At 40.7% G+C, this 26566-nt stretch overlaps 1 protein-coding gene across 7 annotated transcripts in view; it reads right to left on the reverse strand.

Annotated features, from left to right (window-relative positions):
- The window catches only part of ncam1b (neural cell adhesion molecule 1b), an 80958-nt gene extending 57933 nt beyond the window's left edge, over positions 1-23025 (reverse strand). For all 7 annotated transcript variants that reach the window (XM_028572846.1, XM_028572843.1, XM_028572845.1 and 4 more), the window contains exon 1: positions 22735-23025. In XM_028572846.1, coding sequence (XP_028428647.1) covers positions 22735-22786 — 52 coding nt within the window. In that variant the 5' untranslated portion in view covers positions 22787-23025. The remainder of the gene's footprint in view (positions 1-22734) is intronic.
- Positions 23026-26566: the final 3541 nt, after the last annotated feature.

A 26566-nucleotide genomic window follows, 5' to 3' on the forward strand; every position in this document is an offset into this window, starting at 1 on the left:
AGTAACATCGTGATTTCAAAAGAAGACAAAATAGGAGTTAAAATGAACTCTCCCTAATGGGTAAATTCATCTCTGAGTTACAGTCCTCTTCCTCTCTTTGCTGAAGATGAGCTGTGACTCAATGAGCTACGGTGCACTCCATTTCAGCGGCCAACAGAATTCGCCCTCATTCAGGCAATTTAGTGTAAGTGCCCCTCAGCATCTGCCTCAGCTGTGCACCACACAACAAAAGCCCAGGGAGGCGGAGGGCTGAGCGTCTGTGGCCTATCATGCCATGCTGTGTACTCCTGTAATGAGTCAGTGTTTAGAAGGCTGAAAACCAGGACAGAAGAAAATGCAGACATTGTGCTGGCAGGGACACTTAAAATATAGTGGAGAGAGAAAGCTTCAGGAAAATCTCAGGAAAGAGATTAACTGTGGCTTATTAAATCATGTTGACAATTATGTGACTGCAAAGTACCACAATGCAGGATAAACATGTTTTGTCACCTATGAGAAACAGCCATTTGATGCTGTGAAATAATAGTTACGCCAAAAAAGCCACTTTGATTTTCGTCCAGATTAGGGCTCCGGCAGAGCTGTACAACCTGTGCGAGGACTAAGAGAGTTCAGTCTGTCACTATGTCTAAAAAGACACGCATAATCACTGAGGTAGAACAATTCTTGGAGGCTGAATTCTGGGAACGGTGGACAAAAATAATAAAACATTTCAGCTTGAATCCTGTGTGGCGACTACATACAAGAATAGGGAGTCTGTGTGGCATTAACAATGACTCTGCGAACACAATGAATCACCACAGAATGTCACAAAATAACACCATTTCTTCCAGATAAATCTTAACAGTGGTTCTCCAGTGCCTTCCCTGTTAGTGTGAGTCGTGACACACTCCCATGAAAAAAGCCCACAAAAGCAACCGCCTTCCTGCTACTTGTGAGAAAGCTTTTAAGGTTTAGCAGAATATAATGCACTAATGCTGTGCTACCTGGGCAGAAAGTTTCATGCATCCCTAATAATTCCTGTAAACGACAAAAGAGGCAAGAAAGGGGGACAGGGAGGGCAGGAGGGCAAAAGGGAGGGAGCCACAATGACCACTCAGCCACAAGCTGCCTGGGACTACACAGAGCCCCGAAGCCTGGCACATGCACACAGCGCTCTCTGTGTGTCCATTCAGAAGGCAGACAAGCTGGGACGAGCCGGATAAGCCTGCCTGTGACTCCACCAGGAAGAGGATCAATAAGAGGGAATGCACCATTTCAGATACAGCCAGACCGAGCCAGGGGCAGGGCAGAGAGGCAGAGCCGCACTTGAGTACTCACTATGGTGTGTAGGATGACACACGGTGTGTGCAGCCACTTCTTGAGGCGTCTATGAGTGGAGGAAGACGACGCAGACCCATTAGAGATTACGGCGGACCGCACAGTAATTGGATTAAAGCGCTAATGAAAATAAAAACTGGCATGAGCGTGTCTCCGCCAAGGTTACAGAGCTGAGAAAGATAATTGTGTGAGCACAGGGTGATAGCAGGTGGAGAAACCAGAAGCCCAAACCTATAAGTATGGACCAGAGAAATGTTGAACAATGTTCACCACGGCCATCTACTCTCCCTCATTTGCTGGCATGGGAACAGTTGGCTGCAGCTGAGCATTTGGACATCACCCACCAGCAGTCAATCACATACAGAAGTCCCGCCTCCCATACTAACGGAGTCTGATATTAACCCCTGCCAAGTATCAAATGCCAGAAAAAAAAACGAGCCTTTGCCAGTAAATAAACAAGGGTCACCCACCACAGTAGCCAAGATGATAATGCCTCAGCTGGTCCTTTCCTGTCCTCATATAGTGTCCCTGCAGACTACTCTACACTTCCGCCAACCATAAGCCAATCAAATCAATGCAAAAACAGTGGCTGTGCATCAAACAGGCTTCTGATTAGCTGCCTCTACAAAAAGCTGCTAAACTGTTATTTCCCATTTGACTGAATGGTTTACCAGCCAAATAACCAGATAAACAAATACAACACAGCCAGCATGATAAAAACGGAAAGAAAAGACCAAGAAAAAAATAGTAGAGATGCCGATAGATAGACCGGTCAGTGACCGGAATTGGCCGGTTTTCACGTGCTCGGCCATGACCGGCGACCGGCAGGTCAGTCTGACATATGCCGATTTCATGCCGGTCAGCGCTACAATTAACTGACAACATAAGTTATACGAGTTACAGTTCTCGAGGACAGTTCTCGTCTCTTTTTCCTTTCTCTCAACTTTTCCGTCGTGTGTGGCGCGTACTCGCTCGCGGTGTGAAGCGCGTGTCCGCGCTATTCTCGCACATGTAGGGAACCTCGTGAATTAACCTGCAACATGTCAGCTGTTTCTTCTTCAGCGTGTGTGAAAAAGATAAGTTTGCAATATGCAACAGGTGTTGCAGGTGCAAGGAAAAAGTAGGGCGTGGAGGGACGAATGTTCTATTAAAGAAAAGATAGAAAATAAATATTTGTGTGTGTGAAAAATGAAATCGGAATAGGCTAAAATCGGTATCGGCTGGCCTAACTTAAAAGAAAATCGGAATCGGCCTAGAGAGCGCTCATGAAACAACAGCAATACTGTTACCTGCAGTCTGACAAGTACTGTAGAAAGAGACTTCCTTCGCATTACCCACAAAACTCTCCAAACGTGAGATTTAACTAATGGTGGTAGGGGTGCACAATGTGTTGTTTTTTTTTAAATCGTCATCCCAATATTAACTGGCACAATAAACGTATCGCGAAAGGCTGCAAAATATTGCAAAAGACACTGAGTGATTTTTTTTTTTAGTGTTGCCTTTTATATTCAATTCAATGTTCAATTTGTTCAATAAATGGAAGTTGGCGATTTGTTTTAAATTAAACAAGCAATGTGTGCAGCAGAAATGAGCACACTTTCATATCAGTTTATCACCAGTAATATTGCTATTGCGATATTCGACAACGTTATCGCATATCGCATATTTTCCTCATATCGTGCAGCCCTAAATGGTGGTGAACATTTAAACTTTCCTTGGTGCTCATTAGTATTGATGTCAATTTGTATTTTAATCAACTGGAATGTCAAAACACCAAACAACACCAAAAATAATAACTTAATGTTAATTGTGTACAAGTGGCCAGCTTCCTGCAAAAGAAAATACCTACAAGCCTACTGATCTGATGAAGACTGTGGTGTGTTTTTGCTCCATATTGTTTCCTCCTCCAGAATATGCGTAGGATCTCTTGTTATTTAACTAACAAGACGACTGCCATTGAAGTGTAATTCATCTTTCTGATGTGTACGTGCAGTGCATCTCCCTAATGGGAAATTGGCCCTCTGCTAACCATATCAGGAAAAGAAAAAAATAACCTTTGATCGTGACACAAGAGTCATCTGTGCTCCACTAAGAAGCTCATTTGTTTCATCCTATTTAAAATTAGTTATACTTATAAGTCCCCGTGGGGAAATTTGTCCTCTGAATGTGACCCATCTTAACTATTTAGGTAGAACGACAAAGCGGTGCTTGGGGACAAACTGCAGTTCTGAGGCCATGATCGTCATCTGGTCACGGGCAACAGTATCCTAATAGAACTAATGTGCATGTCTTTGGGGTTGGAAACCAGAGAAAATCCATGCAAACAGGAAGAACATAAAACCTCTACACTGTTTACTGGGAGGCAACGGTGCTAACCACATCCAGGTAAAGCTGTAAGAGAATGAAGTTGATTGAATGAGGAGCTTGAAATGTGACTGATGATACAAAATGTCATCAGATTTAAAAATTCTATGACTAGCATAGCTACATTCATCCCTTTGGCACCACATTGCTTTAAATATTCATGCTCAGGGTCATGTTCCAAATTCTCATCTCTTTACACTAGAAACTTTCAATAAAGAATGTCAGATGTCTTTAATGGTCGGCAAATGCTTTTCTTGCCCTGCTGACAATGCTGGGTGCTCCGGTAGCCTTGTAAGTGTTACTCAGGGCCCTCCCTCATTAATCCATGCCACATCTAATTGTGCTAAGCCGTAACAGTGGGCCATGTGCGTTCTTGACGCCATGCTTTTCCAACATCTTTCCAGTTGCTGACTAATTAGAGATGTTGCTGACGAGCTAGATGAGAATGGGTAACACCAGTCAAGCTTTTAAGACAAAGCCGTGCTGGTCCAGTCGTGACCTATGGAGCCTATCAATAACATTTATTCATAACACATTTAAACGTCCTATGTGCTGTACATTGGGACTTGAGGAGGATTAGGCCGAAGGGCAGTCAAGATAGGTAATGGTCAGATAACCTTAAGAAGTTATGCTGTTGTGTTATCTTTCAGTCAGCCAAGTCTGTAACACAAATGTTGTGATTCAATCGTTTTGCACTTTTGGCGAGACAACAAATGTATACTCTGGGTAGACAAGCAATGACTCATGAACACCCTGTTACTACACCTGCTAAGCAAATCTGTTCATGTTGACTGTTAGCATGTAATATCAGGCGTTCCTTTCCCTACAAATCCAATGCATATTCAAGAAATATATAGCATTGAGATTCAGTGCAATTGATCATACCACATTTCCGCTTGAAAGAACAAAAGCAAAAGGACTTGTTTTTGGTTTCATTAAAAGCACTAATTGGGAAGCTGGATCCTGTATTCCCCCTCTCCTGATACAGCTATCAGTACAAAAGAGCAAGGAAAGCCCAAGGTTGTGTTTTGCATTCTCTGAGACAGACTGGCTAGGCGTGGTCTGTCTTCATAACGGCTCCATTGAGGGCGACAGATGGCACAGAGGCACCTTATGACACAACATGAGCTTCCACACACGTACACACACACACACACACACACACACACACACACACACACACGCACACACACACACACACCTTGTTGGCCAATCAGTGGCTGGACTGTAAAAATAGACACTGGGACGGGGCTAACCTCCAGAGAGTTGACTACTCTATTCCTCAGGGCTAGAATCTCCGGAGACATCTTCAGAGAGGGAAGACTATCGCCATTAATCCAGGCACTTAAAAACAGGGTTGTGATGAATTAGAGTGAGGTAATGCCTTTTTCCAGATTTTATGCCTGCTCGTTATACATGTAATAGGACTCTCAATACGTGACAGTTTCAGCTAAGTGGCCTGGGCTAATTCCATTACCAGTGGACATACATGGATTTGAGGGTCTTATCTTCATTGGCTTCCAGGTGTTATACTTTGACAGCAGAAAATAAAACATGTACCTTACTTCATATGAAGTAAGGTACATGTTCTGATGCTATGCATATCCATTTGCACAAAACCATTGCACGTGCCATTATTTGTCATTGATGGTCATTGTTGGACCTCATTTGTTTGACCTTCAGATAATAACAACCAGTCAAGACAGCTGATTACTACAGCTCCAACTCCCTTTAAATTCATTCAATGCCGTCTGAGGTAGAGCCAATGCCAAGGCAGTATACACTGCACGTTTGAACTGCAGCTCATAGGGTGTTCTGTTACAAATCCTGTGAGCTGCACTACTGGAATACGTTTGTCAAGAGCAGAAAAACCTGGAAAATGTAGTAGTAAGAAAGGACTAAGTCATCTGAGAAAGTGGATTTAAAGCTGGGGTAGGCAGTTTATTTTTGGTGTTGTTGGGCAAAAATGAATTATAATTGTTTAGCATATTGGAATTCAAGAGGTCTGAGAGAAAACTAGACTTCTGCATCTCCTACTTGCTCAGGCCTTCGAAAATCTAGCCCCTGTCGAAAGACTTTGACACAAGCCATTTTAGAGAGAGAGAGAGAGAGAGAGAGCATTCCTATTGGCTGTCCTGCAAATGCAGATGCATGTGCACATGTCCCTTCAGCAATTCAAGGCTTACCTATTTATTAGATTAGATACTTAATTGTCATCCATATATCTACAGTACATAGAGGAACAATACTGTATACAAATGTAGTCCAGATTATTGTCCAGGGAGCAGACATTTTCTGTGAGAGCCAGTCTGCTGGGGTTAGTCTTTAGTCCAGCTCAAACATCGGCTCGTCTGTCGTGTTAGTGCTGCCTCTCACACGGCCTCTGTCTCCTCGTTCAGACGGCAGCAGCCTGCTACAAGCGCAGGCCGACGCTGCGGCATCACCTACTGCTGCCTTCCTGACGGGGAGACGTGGGAGGAAACGGAAACGCGGTAGACGAGCCAGTAGTTTAGCCCTATACTCACAGCTGCGTCTAATTTAAGTGTATTTGTTATGAAGCTAACTACAGCCTTTAATCACAGTATGTGACCCTCTCAGATAGGGCTGGGCAATATATCAATACTATAATCCATATTGATATACAAGACTAGTAATCGTCTTAGATTTAGATATTGTAACATGGCATAAGTGTTGTTTTTTCCTGGTGGTGTACTTTTCTGACTGTTCTAGTCGTTTTATTATTTGTCTTTACCAGGTGTCAATTCCAGGTCCAGAAAGTAAAAGTCCTGCCATGTGTTTATTCCACCAATGAACTCAGCCAGCTGAAGTCCTGCCATGTGTTTATTCCACCAATAAACTCTACTTTTACTTTCTGGACCTGGAATTGACACCTCTGGTCTTTACCTACAGTCCACATTATTGATGATTACTGATCTCAAATCTCATTGCGGAAATATTTTGTGAAAGCACCAATTGTCAACCCTACAATATCAACATCCATGCATTTGGTCAAGAATATCGTGACATTTGGTTCCCTCTATATATAGCCCAGCCCTAATCTCAAAGGGCTTTGCAAAGAAAATGAGATGGATATTCCCACAGAACTTCTAGAAATTGAACGGCACCTGGGTGAAATGAATGACTAGTAGTCGTAAAGGTCACTGTGTGAAGACGGTGCGTGCCCTTGCTCGTCTGATGGAAGGGGATGGACGGAGAGGGGAGAGGGAGAGCTGCAGGAGGAGTCATTTTCTTTAGAAATTCAAGTAATCTCTTTAAATTTCAGTTTCTTTAAATTTCAGTTTTCATTTACGTACATGTTTTATCTGTGCACAAGATCTAAAACACACATTTACAAAAGAGGTGATACAAAAGCCAACATCAGGATACATTGAAAACATGTCCTAAACACAGACTGAATGTGTGGCTACTCAATTCTTTACTTTTCTTTTATTATTTTACTCTGAGGGACACAGGAACTTCAACCAAAAACCAAGACCTAAAATGTCACAGGAAATTAGGACACAGGGCTAAAACGCCTGAAGCAACGGTTTGACCTTGACATTATTGACTGCCCCTGGCATTAACATTTTTCTACAGTCATCTATTAGCAAAATGGCAAGTATAACAGCTGTTTCAAAACTACACATGTTTAATCAAGCCATCACATGCCATTTGCAACAAGTGTGGAGTCTTCTTTAGGAGACTGCACAAGGTGATATGTGCAATCTCTTTGAAAGATTCTGTGAAAACACAAATAATGTCATTGCTCCTCTGGTTTCATGTCTAATAGAGAAGTTGTGTACTCCAACTTGGCTGAAGGTGGTGCGATTTGTGAAAAAAAAAAGCAGAGCGGGGAGGGGAATGTTTAAAAAAAATAAATCATGCACAAAAGAAAAAAAACATGCAAGAATTAAATCCCCCTTTCAATACCATGGATATATTGCCACTCTGCCAGCTATGCCAAAACACTTCTTTATGAATATTCAATGGAAAATAATCTCAACATGTAATAGCACAAGGTTGTGTCAACATAAAACACACCGCCTTTAAGCCGGAAAGCGGAGTTCACTTCACAGCGAAAACAAAAAAAAGACTTTCACCCAGGAAATGCCCGTTCGTTCCTCTGGAGTGTTTTAATCCAAACTACTATTCTTTTAACGTTTAGTGCCTAAACTTGGGGCTGGGCAATATATCAATATTATATCGATATCGTGATATGAGACTAGATATCGTCTTAGATTTTGGATATTGTAATATCGTGATATGACATACAGTACAGGCCAAAAGTTTGGACACACCTTCTCATTCAATGTGTTTCTTTATTTTTATGACTATTTACATTGTATATTCTCACTGAAGGCATCAAAACTATGAATGAACACATATGGAATTATGTACTTAACAAAAAAGTGTGACATAACTGAAAACATGTCTTATATTTTAGATTCTTCAAAGTAGCCACCCTTTGCTTTTTTTGATAACTCTGCAAACCCTTGGTGTTCTCTCAATGAGCTTCATGAGGTAGTCACCTGAAATGATTTTCACTTCACAGGTGTGCTTTGTCAGGGTTAATTAGTGGAATTTGTTCCCTTATTAATAAAAAAGCAAAGGGTGGCTACTTTGAAGAATCTAAAATATAAGACATGTTTTCAGTTATTTCACACTTTTTTTTTTTATTCCATATGTGTTCATATATAGTTTTGATGCCTTCAGTGAGAATCTACAATGTAAATAGTCATGAAAATAAAAGGAAACTCATTTGAATGAGAAGGTGTGTCCAAACTTTTGGCCTGTACTGTACATGTTGTCTTTTCCTGGTTTTAAAGGCTGCATTACAGTAAAGTGATGTACTTTTCTGAACTTACCAGACTGTTCTAGCTGTTCTATTATTTGCCTTTTCCCCACTTAAACATTATGTCCACATTACTGATGATTATTTATTTAAGTGTGAAGATATTTTGTTAAAGCACCAATTGTCAAACCCTAGAATATCGCCACAATATATTGATATCAAGGTATTTGGTCAAGAATATCGTGATATGTGATTTTCTCCCTATCGCCCAGCCCTACCTAAACTTAATTTTTGCTGGCTAAACTTAACTACCATGGCCCCTGAAAGGACCGTCAACTGGCGGTGCCTGTCGTCGGCTCGCAGTCACCTATTATTAAAAAACTGGTGGTGGTAGCCGGCGTCCCGGGGCTCTGTAGCGGCTAAACACAGCCAGCAACTGCTCTTGCTCGGATTTGATCGTTCTAACCTTAAGGCACTATTGACTGTTCACGTCACAGAGCTGTACTTAGTTTAAAATACTTCTATTTTAGGTATATAATATTTGGTCTATTGGTGAAGTAGCATTGATCACTTTGAGGAGGGGGGATACATTTTATCCCCACCGGAGATAAAAAAAAAAATGATTCAGCAGAGGCAGGGATATGTAGACCAGAAATCTTACCACTTTGTATGTGAATGATACCCTGAAGGTGTTAGTCTACTGACGACAGAGACACGGGTGCACGTTAACAGATTCACTGGAAAAGACCAATTATTCAGTGTAAATAAACAGCAGGAATTTCACCTCAATGCTCTTGCCACTTGTTTGGTCACTCTTAAGGTTATTTAAACAAGATCTATTTAAACACTAGCAGACTAACCCCAGCATGGAAGCATTGTGGGAAAACATGTCACCCAATCAGTGAATAAATATCCAGAACCTCAGGCAAAACAGCAGCTCCAAGAGGGAGCCCTGCAACCATGATATCTCTTGTTGCAAAAGAATTTCAACATTACATTCCTTCAAGCAAATCAGGTTCTGTGAAAAGAAAATTAGCTTGAAAACAGAGTTGCATATGTTGCACATGACAATGCCATGCAGTCCAACTGAAATTAAAATGCTAAAACTGAAATTTCCATTCACATTTTTTTTCCAAGTAATGTACTTGAGTACACATTTGAGGTACTTGTACTTTACTTGAGTCTTTTCTTTTCATGCCACTACTTTCTACTTCTACTCCACTTCATTTCAGAGGGAAATATTGTACTTTTTACTCCACTTCATTAATCAGACATCTTTAATTACTAGTTACTTTACAAATTAAGATTTTTTTGCACACAAAAACACATGTAGTTAATCAAATATGATGTTTTTATTATAAATTAAACTACCCAACAATATATAGGCCTACAAGTACAAGCTGACTGAAGTGAATGGGGTTAGCCCCGAAGTTAGCGACAACTTCAGTCCAGGCTCACTTAAGGTGGACTGTCCTTTAAGGTGGACCAGCTATTCTCATTTTAGTGGTACCACGTATACAGACCGTAACAGCAAGAAAGAAATTACAATAATCAATCCCGGATATAGTTAAATGATTGCAATATAACAATGAACGTCAATCCCACACAAAAATGACATGGGGGGATGCTTGTCTATCTGACTTCCCCATGATATCAACATACCAGAAACCCTGTGTGAACACATTTACCAATATGGTGCAGTAAGACCGACGAATGACATAACAACTGATGTCAAACATCTTTAATGCTCCCTGGTAAAACAGCGCGACCTGACCCTGTTCAGTCAAAATGGGTTTTAGCTGTGCGTTACTGTGGCCACTCAGGCAGAGGAAGCAGCCATGCGCTGTCATGAGGCAGAGAACAGCCTTTCACAGACATATCCCAGTGCCCCACTAATGGTGGTTGTTGTGAAGGAATCTCCAGTGGGAGTAGATCTATACACAAATCACCAGTATGCCATTGAGAATACAGTGGATGATTACAGTTTGCTAACAGCATACATGCAGCACAGTCACTGATATTTTTTTTAGATCAAAATGCCCTGTTTCTAATAATGGCCCATTAAAAAAGAGTGCAAATAGTGCTTTAAAAAATGTATACAAAATGCTACTAAATGTTTATGGTGTATAATTTTTAACAAAAAACTCCCTATGTTACAAAATGTCTTTAGCTTGAGAAAGACAAGATGTCAAAAACAAGCTGTAGGGAATTCTAAGCAGCACGAAAGTCTACCAGGGTTTGGATGAGTAAAATATAAATACTAGCTTACTACATTGTAAGCATTTTGAACGCAACCATGAACATGAATCGACTGAAACTGCTTCAAATTGCAGCTTTACAATGATAAGTAAATATTTGGTAGCATTTAAGACACCTTAGAACAATGAAGGTAATCGTTTTTAGATAGCAGTAGTTGTGCTTGTTCCAGATGTTATGCTACCATTGTAGAGGTGCATAGACAGCCTGTCTCTCTACACTGGTAGACAGTTTCATTTGCTTCAGAGGGCCTGTCATCTGCCTATGCACTCTATGACATCTATGGAAAAGATGCACAATGGGGTTCATGACACATCCGGCTTCTGCTGGCAAAGAGAGCAAGACGGCTTTCAGGAAGTGGAAGTCAATGAGTCATACTGAGAGGAGATCCTTCAGGGAGGAGCGTGAGAGAGATGGTAAAAAAGAACCAAGACAGACAAGATGCCAAACATACAGCGTACACAAAGTCTTCAAAAAAAGTTTACTTCAAAAATCTGACACTGCATTACATACAAATTTTGTTTGGATATAGTATTTTTTTAGTCTGCTGCTTTGGGTTGACCAAGTGGTACACTGAGCTTAAAATACAACCTTTATGTATTCACATGGTGTGTCGTTCAGGTCAGTAACCCCGGATGGCCACTGGATGCGTAACAGCTGCGGAACGGCTCCAGAACGGCAGCCGAGTCATAAGTTTTCCATTAAAGTCAATGTGTGTATTTCCACGGCTGCGTTCCGACTCCGGCACAGCTCGGGCGATCCGCAGCCCTCCGGAGCAGATACGCAGAGCTTCTAATTTTTGCCGGACGCCGGAGAGCTCCGCAGCAATTCAGCCAAGGGGGTAAGCTTCACTTCAGAACTCAAACCTCCTATGGCGCCATTTTGATGCTACAAAGCGATCACCTCCCGTTAGCATTCCATTGACTTCCATTGATTTTGACGTCACTATCACAGTGAATAACTTTACATCTGAAGTATTTAAAGACTTACATTAGCTGTTTAAGTTTAATTACTAATGTTAACTAGCATTTTGGTTAGCAATAATTAGCCTGTGCCTATGTTATCTCCTTACATATAGCTACGTTCTCCGTCTCTGCAAGATTGGGAATGATTGAGATTTCTCTTGGCACAGCTACCACAGGTGGGTCAAGTCACATTTACGTTGTCTCCCTCAGTTGGAGACTGCTCAGTAACGCTCAGCGCTCACCGAAAAAGTGCTTCTAATATCCTTCACTGGTCTCCGTCCAGAGCAACGGGATCTGTTGGTCCAGTTTATATACCGTCTATGAATTCAGCACATGGCAGATAGTGCGGGACAGGAAGTCGAGCACAGAAGCAAAATAAAACATCCGGTTAATTTTCACAATAAAATACGCCGTGCTCACGGCGGACCATATTTCCCTGCACTACACCTTGAAAACACAGCACAGAGTTGTTTCCCCTCTACTCCTCTGGATGGAAACTAACTGGTTTTGTGGTTCTATTCTACGTGAATTCGCGAGAACTTGTGGGTCCTCGTGACTACAGCTGTCAGTCATGGCCGCAGCCGTGCCGCAACAAATCCGGACCTGGTGGGTACTGACGTATGGCGGAGCACGCAGCAGACACGCAGCGGAGCCGGTCCGCAGCCGTCATTTTCCGTGTTTTCTTTCAAATTTGAAAAGTCCAATTTCCTATACACCGAGTCCTTCATAATGCTAACCCTACTGTTTGCCTTTGTAGAGCTGCAGACAGACGTGCAATGTGCTTAAACGGTAGGGCATAATGTGTGGGAGGTTTAAGCTATCCCAGTTCCTGCACTACTGGACAGGCACACCAACCAACCAGTGGGAGTTGCTAGTGCAGCGAAAAGGACGGAAACCATCCCCATCTCTCCAACTACGAACACACTGGGTTTAGTTGGAATGCACAAAAAGCAGAAGATACAACTGCTGGGAATTAAATCCCAGGTTGTGCATATCTTTCTGAAGTTGGGCTTGAGGGATGTTTGAGTTTATAATTCACTGTCACAGCTGTCAGTTACTGTAGCCAAATTTGGCAAATGTGGAACTGAGGTGTGTTAACCATGCAGTGTGACAGCCTAAGTGATCAGTCAGTCAAACCTAAGACACCTTCATATTATCAAACAGAGTGAGACAGCCACCCTGCAGAAAACCATTATTAGGTCTATACCGCTTTTAACTAAAGGTGAGGGCTGACCAGCACACTATTGAGTTCAGTGAAGACAAAATTGCCTCATGCCAGCGTCAAACCTGGGCCTAGATGTTCCAGCCATAAATATCATACACAGTAAAAGTGACAAGTCAACCCCCGTCACGGTCCAATGCCAAAACCCACTGTGCTTGAGTTTATGCCAAGAATGCAAACAGAGCTTGAGGTTACAGGGAATGAATGGCTTGCCACAGTGGCCCCCCTTCTCCCTATATAACACAGGAAAACCCTGCCATAAGCCTTTCCAGGCACTGGAATAGCAAATCCTTATGACCTCTCAATCTGGCACCGGGTTAAAAGCTAGCCAACTGTTCCAAACATAGGTAAACCTGAGGCCCAACAATAGGCTTGAGCACCTTGGAAATTGGGTTTCAAGAGGGACTACACAGTGTGAATACACAGTAGTCAGAAAACACCCCAGTAATGGGGAACGTGGTGGTGTGCCGGACCAAGGGCACTGTTACCAAGCCTAACAATATCCAAACAGCCTTTAACATTTCAGAACACATCTGATCCACCGCCAGCACTCTACCACTGAGGAGTTAACTGTAGTACTCTAGTGACCTCCGACTCAGAGATGGATTCTAATCCCCTCCAATCTTCCAGCTACACCTCCCTTTCTCTTTGGTTCAGGTATTCTGCTAAGTGCTCCATTTAACTCTGGATGATATGGCCTGTTAATGTTAGCTATTCAGTGCCCTCAATGAAAACCCCATAAATTGCCCTTTATAGCCTCTCAAAATTCCTTCCCACACCCAAGCTTTAGTGGTTACATCTGATTGGTTGGGGACGTCTGTGTGTGAAAAGGGATGAGGTCTGTGGTAGATAGTCTGAATCTCTCTGTGTGTTACACCCTGTTGGTGTCCATGTGTATGAGAGGAAATGCACGGCTAAATACATTCCAGTTATCGGTTACCTACACTTCAGTTTGAAGGAAACTGGCTGTCAAAAATGTAAAAATATGAATGTCACGATGCCATCTGTTACAAGGCCGGGAACAGCAGCGATATTTCTCCATGTACTACAAAGTGCAAGCAGCATGGCAAAAGACGGTACGAGGTGGCGTAACGTCCTTAACATTACTCATTTAGTATTAATTGGGATCAATCACCTCAGGCCTGCAAGTGCTGTCCAGATAAACAAAGGTGAAGGTGGATGTTAAGATCTCAGCTTGCACTGTGTCACAATTATCACCCTGGTACAATGTTCAATTTTGAATGAAAAGAATCTTTAAATCTTGTTCACTGTGTGACAAGATAACTACAGCAATAACGATCAATTTGATTTTACAAAGAGCATTTTTTAATGTTCAACATGCTATGGAAACAGTTTGTCATGACCCATGAACTTGCCACGTGCCATGTAGGTTTCTTGCTATCTTTGGACATATCCGTTACATAATTTTAGATTACTCCGCATGAGGATTACATGAGGTTAATTCCCTTGCCCAAATGATATCACTTTCTAAATGTTTCTTTTCATTCTAGCTCTCTAAAAATCCTAACACTGTGGGATGTACTAAAATATGATCAGGTTGAGAATAATGTGACACTCCCGGTAGCTGGGGGATATAATAGATTTATTTATAAAAGTGTTGAATATTATATATTATCATCTTTCATGAGTAGGGGGAAATATCTTTGAATAAGAGTTAGCAGTTTGAACGCAAAATGCGAGGGCCATCCGTGCATGATTTCGTATCAAATACTCAAAAACGCACAGCTATCATTAAAATCAGACAGAAAATGTTAAATTGTTAATGGGTTAAAACATACTTGAGTGACTGTTTGGAGTACTTCTGCTGGCTGCCCCAGTATAGCTTATCTGTGGGAATCACTGACACCCTTTGAAAGTGGATCCTGCACATTGAATGGATAAGAAACAGCTATATGTAGCGGCTATTGCTTCTCTGGAGATAGTGCCTTCTTACTGTGATCTAATTAAAGATAAAAAAATAACTGATGTTTTTTTTTTTTTTTTTTAACTGAATGAGTGTCGCTTCACCTTTTTTTTTGTATTACTATTAAGGCATGTCATGACTTTGTGTGAAACAGAGGTATCTCTAAGTTTCCAGGCAATGACTAAGCCGGTAGAAGAGTATAACGTTAGAGGAGCGGGTGACACACTATGGTGACTGCTTAAAAAGAAAGCCTGGGGCGTAACAATCTGAATATCTCCTTGCTGTGTGCATGGTGATGCATCCTACAGTGTTTTATTAATGAATGCACCATGATGTGCATGGATGCATGTGAAGACACACACAGCTTCTCTTCGCACTCCACAAAAGAAGTCGAGAGCTAAATCCTAGCCAACAGCATATTGCTTTGTTACGGTAAGATGAGGCATGCACTCATTTTTCTTAAAATCAGACATACTGTATCATGCGTTAAGAAGACTCATCGGTAACTATTGTAAATCGGGTCACAGTTCCTTCCAGCATGGATCAGTGACATGATCGTAACCTCATTTCCTCTTTCGGGGGGGGACACGGACAAAGGCTGTGATGACTTGGTTTGGGTCACAGGACTCCTGTTTTTCCCTGCTTCTCTCACACCCAAATAAAATATGCAAAGAAAGGGAGCCAGGAATTGCTCTCAGTCAATAACAGCCTAAGCAAAAAGGGGGAAATCCTTCTTTATTGCAAGTGAATCGGTGTAAAGAGAAAAAGGTGGTACATTTTGCAAAGTGCACATAGCTGAAGGCGACCGGTCAAATCAGATCGAATGAGAACCAAAATGAAAACAGGCACGTTGGAAATGGCCCAAAGTTGTTTTCACCATTGTCAAGAGAAGATGGTAGCCTGAACATACAAGACAATTGTACCTAGCAGATAATGGATACTTTGACAAAGTCTCCCAACACCCTGTCACATGTTCCTTTTGTCCCACGGAGCAAATACTTCAAAGTGGAGAGAGGCCCTATAATGCCTAAAGTATAGCCAATCTAGGGTTACACGTCCACATGGATCCTGTATTCACAGTGCTGGCCTCTTTTCATAGAATGACAAGGACACGCTGTTCTAATTTCCTGATAGCTCTGAGATCTTAGCACGACTTGACAAATTTACAGACATACTGTAGTACGAAGGCAATGGAATTGCAACCTTCGCAATCACAATGTGTCTGAAGCAGGTTCTCGGTACTTACATACTGTAGTAACAAGATACACAACAAGCTCGTCTCCCGGGCCTCAGTGCTGTGTTTAACCCGTTTTGCACTCTTAAATTAAACCTGATTAGTAATATAATAACTCAAACCTCACAGGAAAGGCATAAGGATGGATGCTACCACCACCACAAAAGCTAATCACTGAGAAAAACAACCACTAAGCCCCACAGCCTGTGCCTCTTCTGTGAGCAAACCCTCAGGAAAGGAGGTTTAGGACTCCACAGGGTCACGTGCACGTGTAATGTCATCTTTTTAGGGTCCTTAGGCAATGCAGCTCCTCTCAACCCTCTCAGACCTGGATCTGTCTGATCCACTCCCCATCACTAGTGGAGTCACGTAGTCCTGGTTGGAACAATACCACTCTCTCTCTCTCTCTCTCTCTCTCTCTCTCTCTCTCTCTCTCTCTCTCTCTCTCTCTCTCTCTCTCTCTCTCTCTCTCTCTCTCTCTCTCTCTCTCTCTCTCTCTCTCTCTCTCTCTCTCTCTCTCTCCTAATACTGGATGAAAACCTTAGCATCTATGAGATTTTAAAAATGATGTGCACAGTTAAGATGCACACAGTTTAAATTTGTTGAAATTAATAGCCTGAATAGATTAAATACCTCAAACATGCATGACAGTCGTCTCCAAATCTAGAATTTTTTTTTTTTTTTTTTTTTTCATCCTCAAATTCTATTCTGACACATATTTTTGTCCAATAAACATCCTCTAGCCTAAAGCTTAGCAGTGGCCGGTCAGTAAACACTCTTGTTCTTGGCAGGGTCGGTTATTTGATAAAACAAAACTAAAATGATCACAGAAAATGGAGGTAAAAAGATCCACGAGGCCTGTCACTTCACCTGCTTTGGCTGGATTTCCCAAATGGACCTTTCTCCAAATGTCTGTTTAAGGGTGCTCTCACACCTCAGCAGCTTGGTGCTTTTTAATAGAACCCTGGAGCATTTTGATCGGATGGTCCGGTTCTTTTTGTTTGGTGTGAAAGCTCATTCAAACTCTGGTGCGGACCAAACAACCAAACTCTGGTCCGCTTTAAAACGAGGGTCTCAGTTGGCTTCCAAGTGCATGAAGGCAATGCGAACCCAAATATAGCAAGCTCACCAAAAAACTTTACTTCTTGACACTCAAAGACAAAAGCATGTTAAGCAATGTCTGCAAATGCTAATGACAGTATAATCCCTCCTGCTGCTTTGCTTCATAAGCAAATACTACTGGTGCTACCAACACGCTTTCAATGATCAATTTAATCAAATGCTTAATTGAGTTTTGCATTACTGGTCTAATGAAGCACCAAGCCATGACCATACATATTGTATATGTTGTGTTAAAAGGATTAACCAACTCCCAGAAGAATTAAATTGACAATAATAATCAGTTAACCTACTCGTTTGAGTCATATATTAATCAAAAATGACAAACATTTGCTTGGTTTTAGCTTCTCAAATGTGAGTATTTTATTATTTTCTCTATTTTATATAATTGTAAATGGAATACCTTTTGGTTTTGCTGCTAGTTGAAAAAAGAAGAATTGAAGAAATAAACAAGAAATTGTGTTCTGTCATTTTACAGACTACTTGATCACTCAACCAATGGAGAAAATATTACATTATTATACATTGCTAAGCATAAGTGAATACATCCATGCTAAAGTTGACTAAAAAGAGGAATATTTCATCCATTTCATGGATCCAGGATACTATGCATCCTGATAAAGTTCCCTTGGCCTTTGGAATTAAAATAGCCCCCCCACATCATCACATACCCTTCACCATACCTACAGATTGGCTTTATTTCATTTAGCCCAATAGCTTGTTTGATTTGCATTGAGAGATGATCTTATGGAAAGTACCCCATGCCAATCTCTAGGTATGGTGAAGGGTATGTGATGATGTGGGGCTATTTTAATTCCAAAGGCCAAGGGAACTTTATCAGGTTGCATATAACATTGCTCGTCAATGAAAATGAACATTAGTAGGAGCCCTATATGTACATTATTTCCAGTGTGGCCTCTCTGCAAGCTATGACAATGGCCAGAGACAAACTGTAAAGGTCTTTGCACTAGGGGTGGGGGGGGGGGAATTGATTCTTAGATGCAATGTAACACAGGCTAAGTGAAACAATCCTACAGTAAACTAGAGAGACACATTTTGCTGTTGAAGAGAGAGCCATATGGTGAGATGAAGATTGCAATTCATTCATCATATCCCACCGATTGAGGACATTGGAAACTCTTATGTCGCCCAGTTTTGCTTCACTTCTCTCACTTTGATTTCTGGAGGCTATATTTCATTTTCTGTCAGAAATATTCCAGTTATCAGTTTGAAGAGGATCAATTAATAATTATTTCAAGAGGCTCAACAGGCCCATTCAGCATGCAGCAGGCAGAGAGGAAAGGATCCCTCCCAAATCTCAGTTCAGACATAAATACTGCAACTATACTAAAAAAAAAAGTTTCAATTTTCTTTGATTTACATTTAACTCCCAAAAGTGACATTTAAATAAAAGTACTATGTCTGACATCTGTGCAGCGCCAAACACTACAAAAGTATATTCAATAGAGGAATACAAAACAAATATTTTTATTTTGCTTTAGTGATGGCACCAGGGCTCAACGCTAACTTTTTAAAGGTCCCATGGTATGAAAATTTCACATTATGAGGTTTTTTAACATGAGTTCCCCCAGCCTGCCTATGGTCCCCCAGTGGCTAGAAATGGCATTAGGTGTAAACTGAGCCCTGGGAATCCTGCTCTGCCTTTGAGAAAATGAAAGCTCAGATGGGCCGATCTGAATCTTCTCCTTATGAGGTCATAAGGAGCAAGGTTACCTCCCCTTTCTCTGCTTTGCCCGCCCAGAGAATTTGGCCCACCCATGAGAGAGAGAGAGACATCATGGCTTTCAAATGAGCAAAGTGGCAGTTGGTCAAGGCCACACCCCCACCCTCCACCTTGCACCCCCCTTTCTCCTCCTCAATAGCTACAGACACAGAAATGGCACATAAGGAAAGTTCATTGTGGGACTGGCTCTAGTGGCTGTCATTCTGCACCAAGGCTGAATTTCGGGAAAGAGACTATTGATACAGTATTAGGGGACCACTAAGGTCTAAAAGCAACCAAAGAGCACCATTACATGTCATGGGACCTTTAAGTGGTTGCCGGCTTGGCAACTTATGGTTGCCCAAATTGACAATACAGTTGCCATGTTTTAAACTGCCTATATTTGGAGCAATTTATTTCTTAAGTAACTATACAACACATTTTAATAATGAAACAATGAGATAATGGCTTGCAATATAATTTCCCATCCCTGTCCCATCCCGGTTTTGACTTTTTGAGTCACAGATCAGATCAATTTTCGGATCAGCACAAAAAAGGGGGGATTTAATTCAATATGTAATAATAACCTTTAACAATAATTACTTCTTTCACCAGTATATTGCTGTTAAAAGAGAAAAACAGATGAGAAAAGGGTATTTCACAATAACTTTAAATGCACCACGAGGTTCACCAGTTTTAAGCTTTTTAGAGTCACTGGTTTTAAGTAAACGCAACATTTAGTCCTGTCCGTTTAGTTTTTCCGACAGTGACCAGTGCTGGTTGTGTCTTTCAGCTCATAGCTTTAGCGGGAGACTGTTGTACGTCCCGCTGTTGGAATCCTCTCCAGTGAAATACAGTCACACTACACTGTTTAGCCGTGTTTAATCCAGATGCTACTGTAGCTAATGGCGTTACCTGCTGCCAAGTGTAACGTGTTATTAGGGTTTCCTAGCGTGACATGCAGCGATTGCTTCTGTTGCCTCTAACATCAGAGAGCAGCGCAGACATTTAGGTGGCACCGTAATGAGGCACCGAAATCCAAATTGCTATTCCGTCCGGTAGATACCGGGATTTTTACATACACCGTTAACGTGAACAGAAAATGACTTTGCCTGTAGCTATCTTTTCACAGCAAACGTGCGTGTGTGGAAAGCGGTCTCACAACAGCTGAAATATTGTGTTGGGCATGAACGTAGTGTTTAAACTTCACGGAGACATCCAAATAAAATATTGACTTCTTTTAAATAAGATTTTCCAGTTGTGTAAGTTTTGATTTGTTTGTATCTATTAAGAAAAACACAAATATTGAACAGGTGGTTGCCAAAGAGGGCAACCAGAGGCCACAAAAATGGTTGCCAATTGACTCAATCTGGTTGCCAAGGGCAACTGTTACTGTCGAGCCCTGGGCAGATGAGTTATGAGCGAAGTGATCAGTCTATTACAGTGAAAGGTCAGAATCATGCAGTCCTATCTCTTGTATATCCACATGCATAAATGTATCATGGTAAACTGTGCATCGTCCACTTTCAACAGTACATAATTGTTCATTTAAGGTAATGCTTGTCAGGCTATCAAATAGAATTCAAACCAAAACTCCAAATACCCTTTCCTAATTACATTGTACAATAGAGAGAGTTAAACCGATTGGTCGGCTGTGGTCGGCTGGGCTGTCAAAATTAGGTTATTGCAGATAAGGCCAATAAGTAATGAGAAACTACAGTACAGAAATGCCAAAGATTTGGGCTTTTAGCAACTGTGTCATCATTACATTTTTTGTCCAAGTCTGATACGTTTATTACAAAAGGTCACAATGCTTGAAACAATGATAAGCTAAATAAGGGATCCTAAAAATGTTATGTTTATGTAAAAATCTATATTTTCAAATATCGATATCAGCCTCAAACATCTCGTATGAAATTGATGGCTAACTGTATAACTGTATTAACAACATCCTTCACTTGGATCGTCTCTAGTTGTAGAATTTTAGTGCAAATTTCATAGTTTCAGATGTTCTGTGCAACAACAAAAAAAGATGTTCTCTCTCTCAAGCAGAATAGAGAATTTTCAGAGCTCATACAAGGCTTCCATTAAATTAAGAGAGGTTGCCTATAATTTTTAAGTGTTTAGTGTAATTGGTGGTAACATAACCACATAACACATTTGAAATCAAGGCTGAAGACCTTTCTTTTTGATGTTGCCTTTCTTTAAAAAAAAATTTCATTTCTTACACTGAAGTTGCATTGTTGAAACTGTATGACAATCTATATATAAGCATATAAAGAGAATTAAAAAGTTTTGCGGGTGGATTACGTGTATAGAGCAACGGCTTATACATTGTCCCATACTAGCAGCCTGAAATCTCGTATTTTATTTGTTTTTAATCGTTTTTAACTGCTCTTTAATGTTTTAAAGCACTTTGAATTGCCCTGTTGCTGAAATGTGCTATACAAATAAAGCTGCCTTGCCTTGCCTAGTTCGTCAAATACATCAGAATATATGCTTAAATTAAATTATGGCTCAATGAGACTGATTAGGGTCTTACAAATAGACATTTCTACATACAATGTTTCAATAAACTCAAGGGAAATTGCATTAACATGAGAATGCAGTGAGGTCTCCACTCCATGTGTGCTTTCCTCTCCTGCCTTAGGAACACCCCTGCACATATTGGATTGAACATAAAGGATTAACAGGCTATCCCACGAAACCCTGAGCCTGAGTGTAGCTGAGAGTACCACACCAACCGTACTGTAATCGCCTAACATGTCAAATTACTGATTTTAATCCAAAAAAAAAGGGTGTGCAAAGGCTATTAAAAATGTAATTTGTCGTCACAAAACTCCCTCTTTTAGATTTACATAACGACACATTTGACCAACTTAGAGGATCTCATTTCAAAGCCTTTATCGTGGCATCGGATTACATAACAGATGATTCAGAGACAGAAGTTGTTTTTGCTTTGCATCAGTGTGCCAGAGAGACCAACTAAACCCACATTGTCATCCTTCATGTACTGTATATGTAAGCGAGCATGCATTGTCAACCCCTGCTTTAATGCCATCACACCTGTACACATTGCCAGGTGCACTTCAAATTGCCATGTTTTATTTTGCACAATGTACCTTTAACTGAGAGAACGTGACTCAACCCAGAAGGCTGTGTGTGTGTGTGTGTGTGTGTGTGTGTGTGTGTGTGTGTGTGTGTGTGTGTGTGTGTGTGTGTGTGTGTGCGCGCGTGTGTGTGTGTGTGTGTGCAAATACAAGGAGCCCAGCATCACTTCCCATCAACAACATACTCGTCCCAGCCAAGCTGAGACCAACGGCCGACAACAACACGATCATAAACGGGGGACAAATTGAATCCCCATGGCACATTTCCATTCACATAACGCACACAGTAATGCTAATGCAATTTTAAAACCCTATCCTTCATTAGCATCATGTTTTATTTAATGTTCAATACCGCTAAGTCAGCGTACAGGCTGGTAACGCAACGAGTATAGCGTTATGTAGCCCGCTAAGAGTGTCTCCAGAGAAAAATGGTACCCTCACATTAGCAGCAAGCTGTCTTTACTTTTAAAAAAATATATACATTAACCTGCTCGCGAGTAACGTAATTAGCAGCAGTCGCAGTACCGTTAACGTTACCGTTGCACCTGCTGAACAGAGTGCCTGCGGGCGAAGGAGGGAGGAGGAGAAAGAAGACCAAGAGGCGAGAGGATGCCTGCCGTCCTGTCCACTATTAAAGGGTAGTGATATTCAGAGATAAACAGAAAGAGAAACATTTCCATCTTAGGTGCTGACTGTAAAGTGTCTTACCTGTATAGCCCACAAGAAGCAAGGCTAGAAAAATATCCCTTAACTGGACCATCGCAACTCCCGAGTAACGTTAAACGTCGAAACGTTAGCTAACGTTTTATCTCCGCTCGGTCCCTACGGTGTTGCCCTCGGGTTTCCTGCCTTATCTCAGCAACTGTTCATCTTAATCTATATTTGTTAAAGCTGGTCGGTGATAACTGTCAGTGGCAGCGTCGTTGATGACAAGCAGCGGCCGGAGATTAGCAGTGATGAGCGCCAGTGCACTGTTCAAAGTCTGACTGACAAGCAGAGCCTTCTCACACACGTGGATTAATCCGCGGAATAAAGGACCTCCTGTTAAATAGTGCGCGGGTCTCAAAGGAAACCAGTGTCACGGGGAAACCCCCGCAAAAAAAATGCAGTCTGTATTATGCGGTATTATTATATCTGTTTAAATAGACCAAAGAATATATACTATAACAAATAATGATATTGAAATAATTAACTTAAATATTTAGGCCTATTCATTTTAAGGTGTTTTCTGTGATTAAAAACAACAACATTTGATAAGCTTTATGTTGTCTACAATAATGGAAAAATTGTCTTCAGAGCCTAAATGCAATTTATTTTCACCCAGAATATACAGTGCGAGTACAAATACATGTGAAATAAAGCATCATTTGTACTGTTAAGGGTTTATGAGCTGTAATTTACTATTTATTTTGATTTATTAAAGCTTTATAGATCAGCTATAAGCCATTATTAAGAACCACTTTTGGATTGCCAGTAGAGCTGAAATAATTAGTCAATTAATCCATTATTTAGACAATTAATTGGCAACTATTTTGAAAATTGATTAATCGCTACAGTAATATACTTTTTTTTTTTTCATTGTTGTTTCGCCCTTATTTGATGTACTTCCTGGTGATGACCCACAGAAATAAATTTTTTTTAAAAAGAGAAAAGAATTGGAAGATGATTTGTAATGATAATAAGTTGATGTTACACAACTACTATAACATATACCCATTATTTGAAAGCGGTATCTATTATTTTTAATAGCTAAACAATTACTGTTGTCAGACAATCAGAGCTATAGCCTTCACAGAGTTTGTGAGTCTTTATTCCATCATGCAACCCAGCAATCATTAAAACCTTTTTTACTATGTATCAAAATAAGTCAGTGAAACTTTTTTTCACATGTATTTGTTTTTTTGAACTGATCAGTTTTACCTTCCAACATGCTGGTTCAGTTTTTAAAGTCTTTCTCACACCACTGAGAATATGATACTGGAGGAGAAATAGTAAATCCATCTATTTATTTTTAATTTAATGATTTCATTTTTCTTCTTTCCTAAAGACAGTGACAGCTAAGTGTGAAAAATATTAGAATGTAGCCTTCAAAACCCATCAAGTGCAATTTCTTTGTAACTGTAGAAAGGAAACTCCTCTAGAGGGGAAACGATGCCTCTGTGTCCTCAATGGCAGCCATGACCCTGATGAATTATAAATTCTCTAATTATAAATCCTATTCACTATTAAAAAAAAAAAGGTCAGGGATACCAGTACAATTTTGTTTCTTTAATATTTCCATGAAATACAGGGGGCATAAGTAAGTACACCCCTATGTTAAATTCCCATAGAGGGATGCAGATTTTTATTTTTAAAGGCCAGTTATTTCATGGATCCAGGATACTATGCATCCTGATAAAGTTCCCTTGGCCTTTGGAATTAAAATAGCCCCCCCACATCATCACATACCCTTCACCATACCTAGAGATTGGCATGGGGTTCTTTCCATAAGATCATCTCTCAATGCAAATCAAACCAGCTATTAGGCTAACTGAAATAAAACCATGCCGATCTCTAGGTATGGTGAAGGGTATGTGATGATGTGGGGCTATTTTAATTCCAAAGGCCAAGGGGCCTTTATCAGGATGCATAGTATCCTGGATCCATGAAATAATTGGCCTTTAAAAATAAAACTCTGCCTGCCTTTATGGGAATTTAACATAGGGGTGTACTTACTTATGACCCCTTTATTTCATGGAAGAACATTTATTTATTTACGATACATTATTCATTCCCTCTTTTTAGTGAACTTTAGCATGGGTTCCTAAACTCATGAGCAGCACTGTATGTAATACAGTATGCCATCCATTGCCAGAATGGAATTTTAGATTTAGATCACAGATAACAGATCAAATGCGTTTAATTTGTAATTCACAACAAATACTTGTTACTGTAGGACAATGCTGTACTATTATCAAAATACTGTCAGAGTCCAACACTGTATTTGAAATTCAACAACTTAAGAAATGCACACAAAACCCACAGTGATCGCTCCACACATACTTTTGTTAAACACTGCTGTGAGTCAAATACTCCACTAACCCCCCTTCACCATTTCAATGACCAAAGAGAGCCTTATGCAACACATGGTTATTTAGGCTTTAAAGTGAGTGGTACCTGAGAGAACAAGGATGCAAAGGGAAGAGAAAGGTGATTGTTCGCACAGCAGGGTGGAACCGTAGCATTCGGTTCCCTGAAAGGCCGGTTTGCCTTTGATTTGCACTTTTGGCCAGCAGAGAGATGCAGTGGGCCAAAACGTAATAAACCCAAATCAATCTGTGGGCTGGCTGAAAATGTACTGTGGTCACATCTTGCACATTTGCAGCAACCCATCCTTATTCAATAATTCCCTCTACACATTCCACTTTAGGGAGTGTGGCCCCAAAACTTTCCTCCCTTCTTCCTCTTTTAACCATCCGTCAACTAAGACGTAACTACTGTATAGTGAAAGCAGGGAGGAGAAGCTAGAGGGTTTGGGGCACTATGTGTGTGTGTGGGGGGGGGAGGGGGTTGGAGAGGAGGGAGGTCTGACAGGCGTTAGTGCTTCGGCATCATAGAAGTATGACTCAGCTGATGACTCATGCATATAAATGCCCTCCGAAATGTACGTGTTTTATTCAGGTGCATTGAAGATGAAAAGCTGATTTTTTTTTTTGGGTGAGCTTGTTAGTGTAACCTCATGCTCACTAACATTTGAATTTCCAAGACATTTTCCAGCAGTTTCTTTTAAAGGACGGAAATCAGGATACATGTATAAATCTTCTGCTTAAGTAATCATTTATGCCTATGAAATCTCACGGGTCCCGCCGGCTAAATTCCTTGGGAATTAATTAATAGAAAGCTTAACTGGAGATATCATTTTCAATTAGTCTCTAGAAAAACTGACAAAATCATATAATCTGAAATAAATTGGTTTAACTGTGTTGTGTTGCTGCAGTCTTATTTTTATTGATCTCATCTTTTGTGGGGGGCAGTATAACTTGGGACTGCATCATGCCTTAATCTTAGTCATGAAAAAATGTTGGGCCATTGACTCAATTTCTGTTCAACTAAATATGCTGTCCATTTGTGGTAAAGCATACAACTGAACTCAATTCATTGATTGATTGAGAAAAGAACTGGCAGATTAATCAATGATGATAATAAGTTGCAAAATGAGTTGCAGCCCTGTTGCCAGCTTGTAAAAAAAAAATAAAAAAACAAGCTGGCAACTCAAAAAGCACACATAACATGCTCTTTCACGTACACACCCAGAATCCCTTTCAAATCACCCAGAATCCCTTTCAAAGATCTGCCGAGATCTATTTGGTTTTATTACTTATGTTCAACCACATACAGCAAGTAGTAGTAGACTGTACATGCTGATAAATCTCATCTCCGTTTGTTTTATTCTCCTCAGTTTGGTAAAAAAGAAGCCATTTTAAAAACATGTACAACCCTCTGAAACTTCAAAGATACACATTTCATTACACACCAGGCTGTCTGAAGTTATTTCGGGCTC

This window comes from Perca flavescens, chromosome 3 (assembly GCF_004354835.1).
Source record: "Perca flavescens isolate YP-PL-M2 chromosome 3, PFLA_1.0, whole genome shotgun sequence".
In the NCBI taxonomy this organism is placed as follows: domain Eukaryota; kingdom Metazoa; phylum Chordata; class Actinopteri; order Perciformes; family Percidae; genus Perca; species Perca flavescens.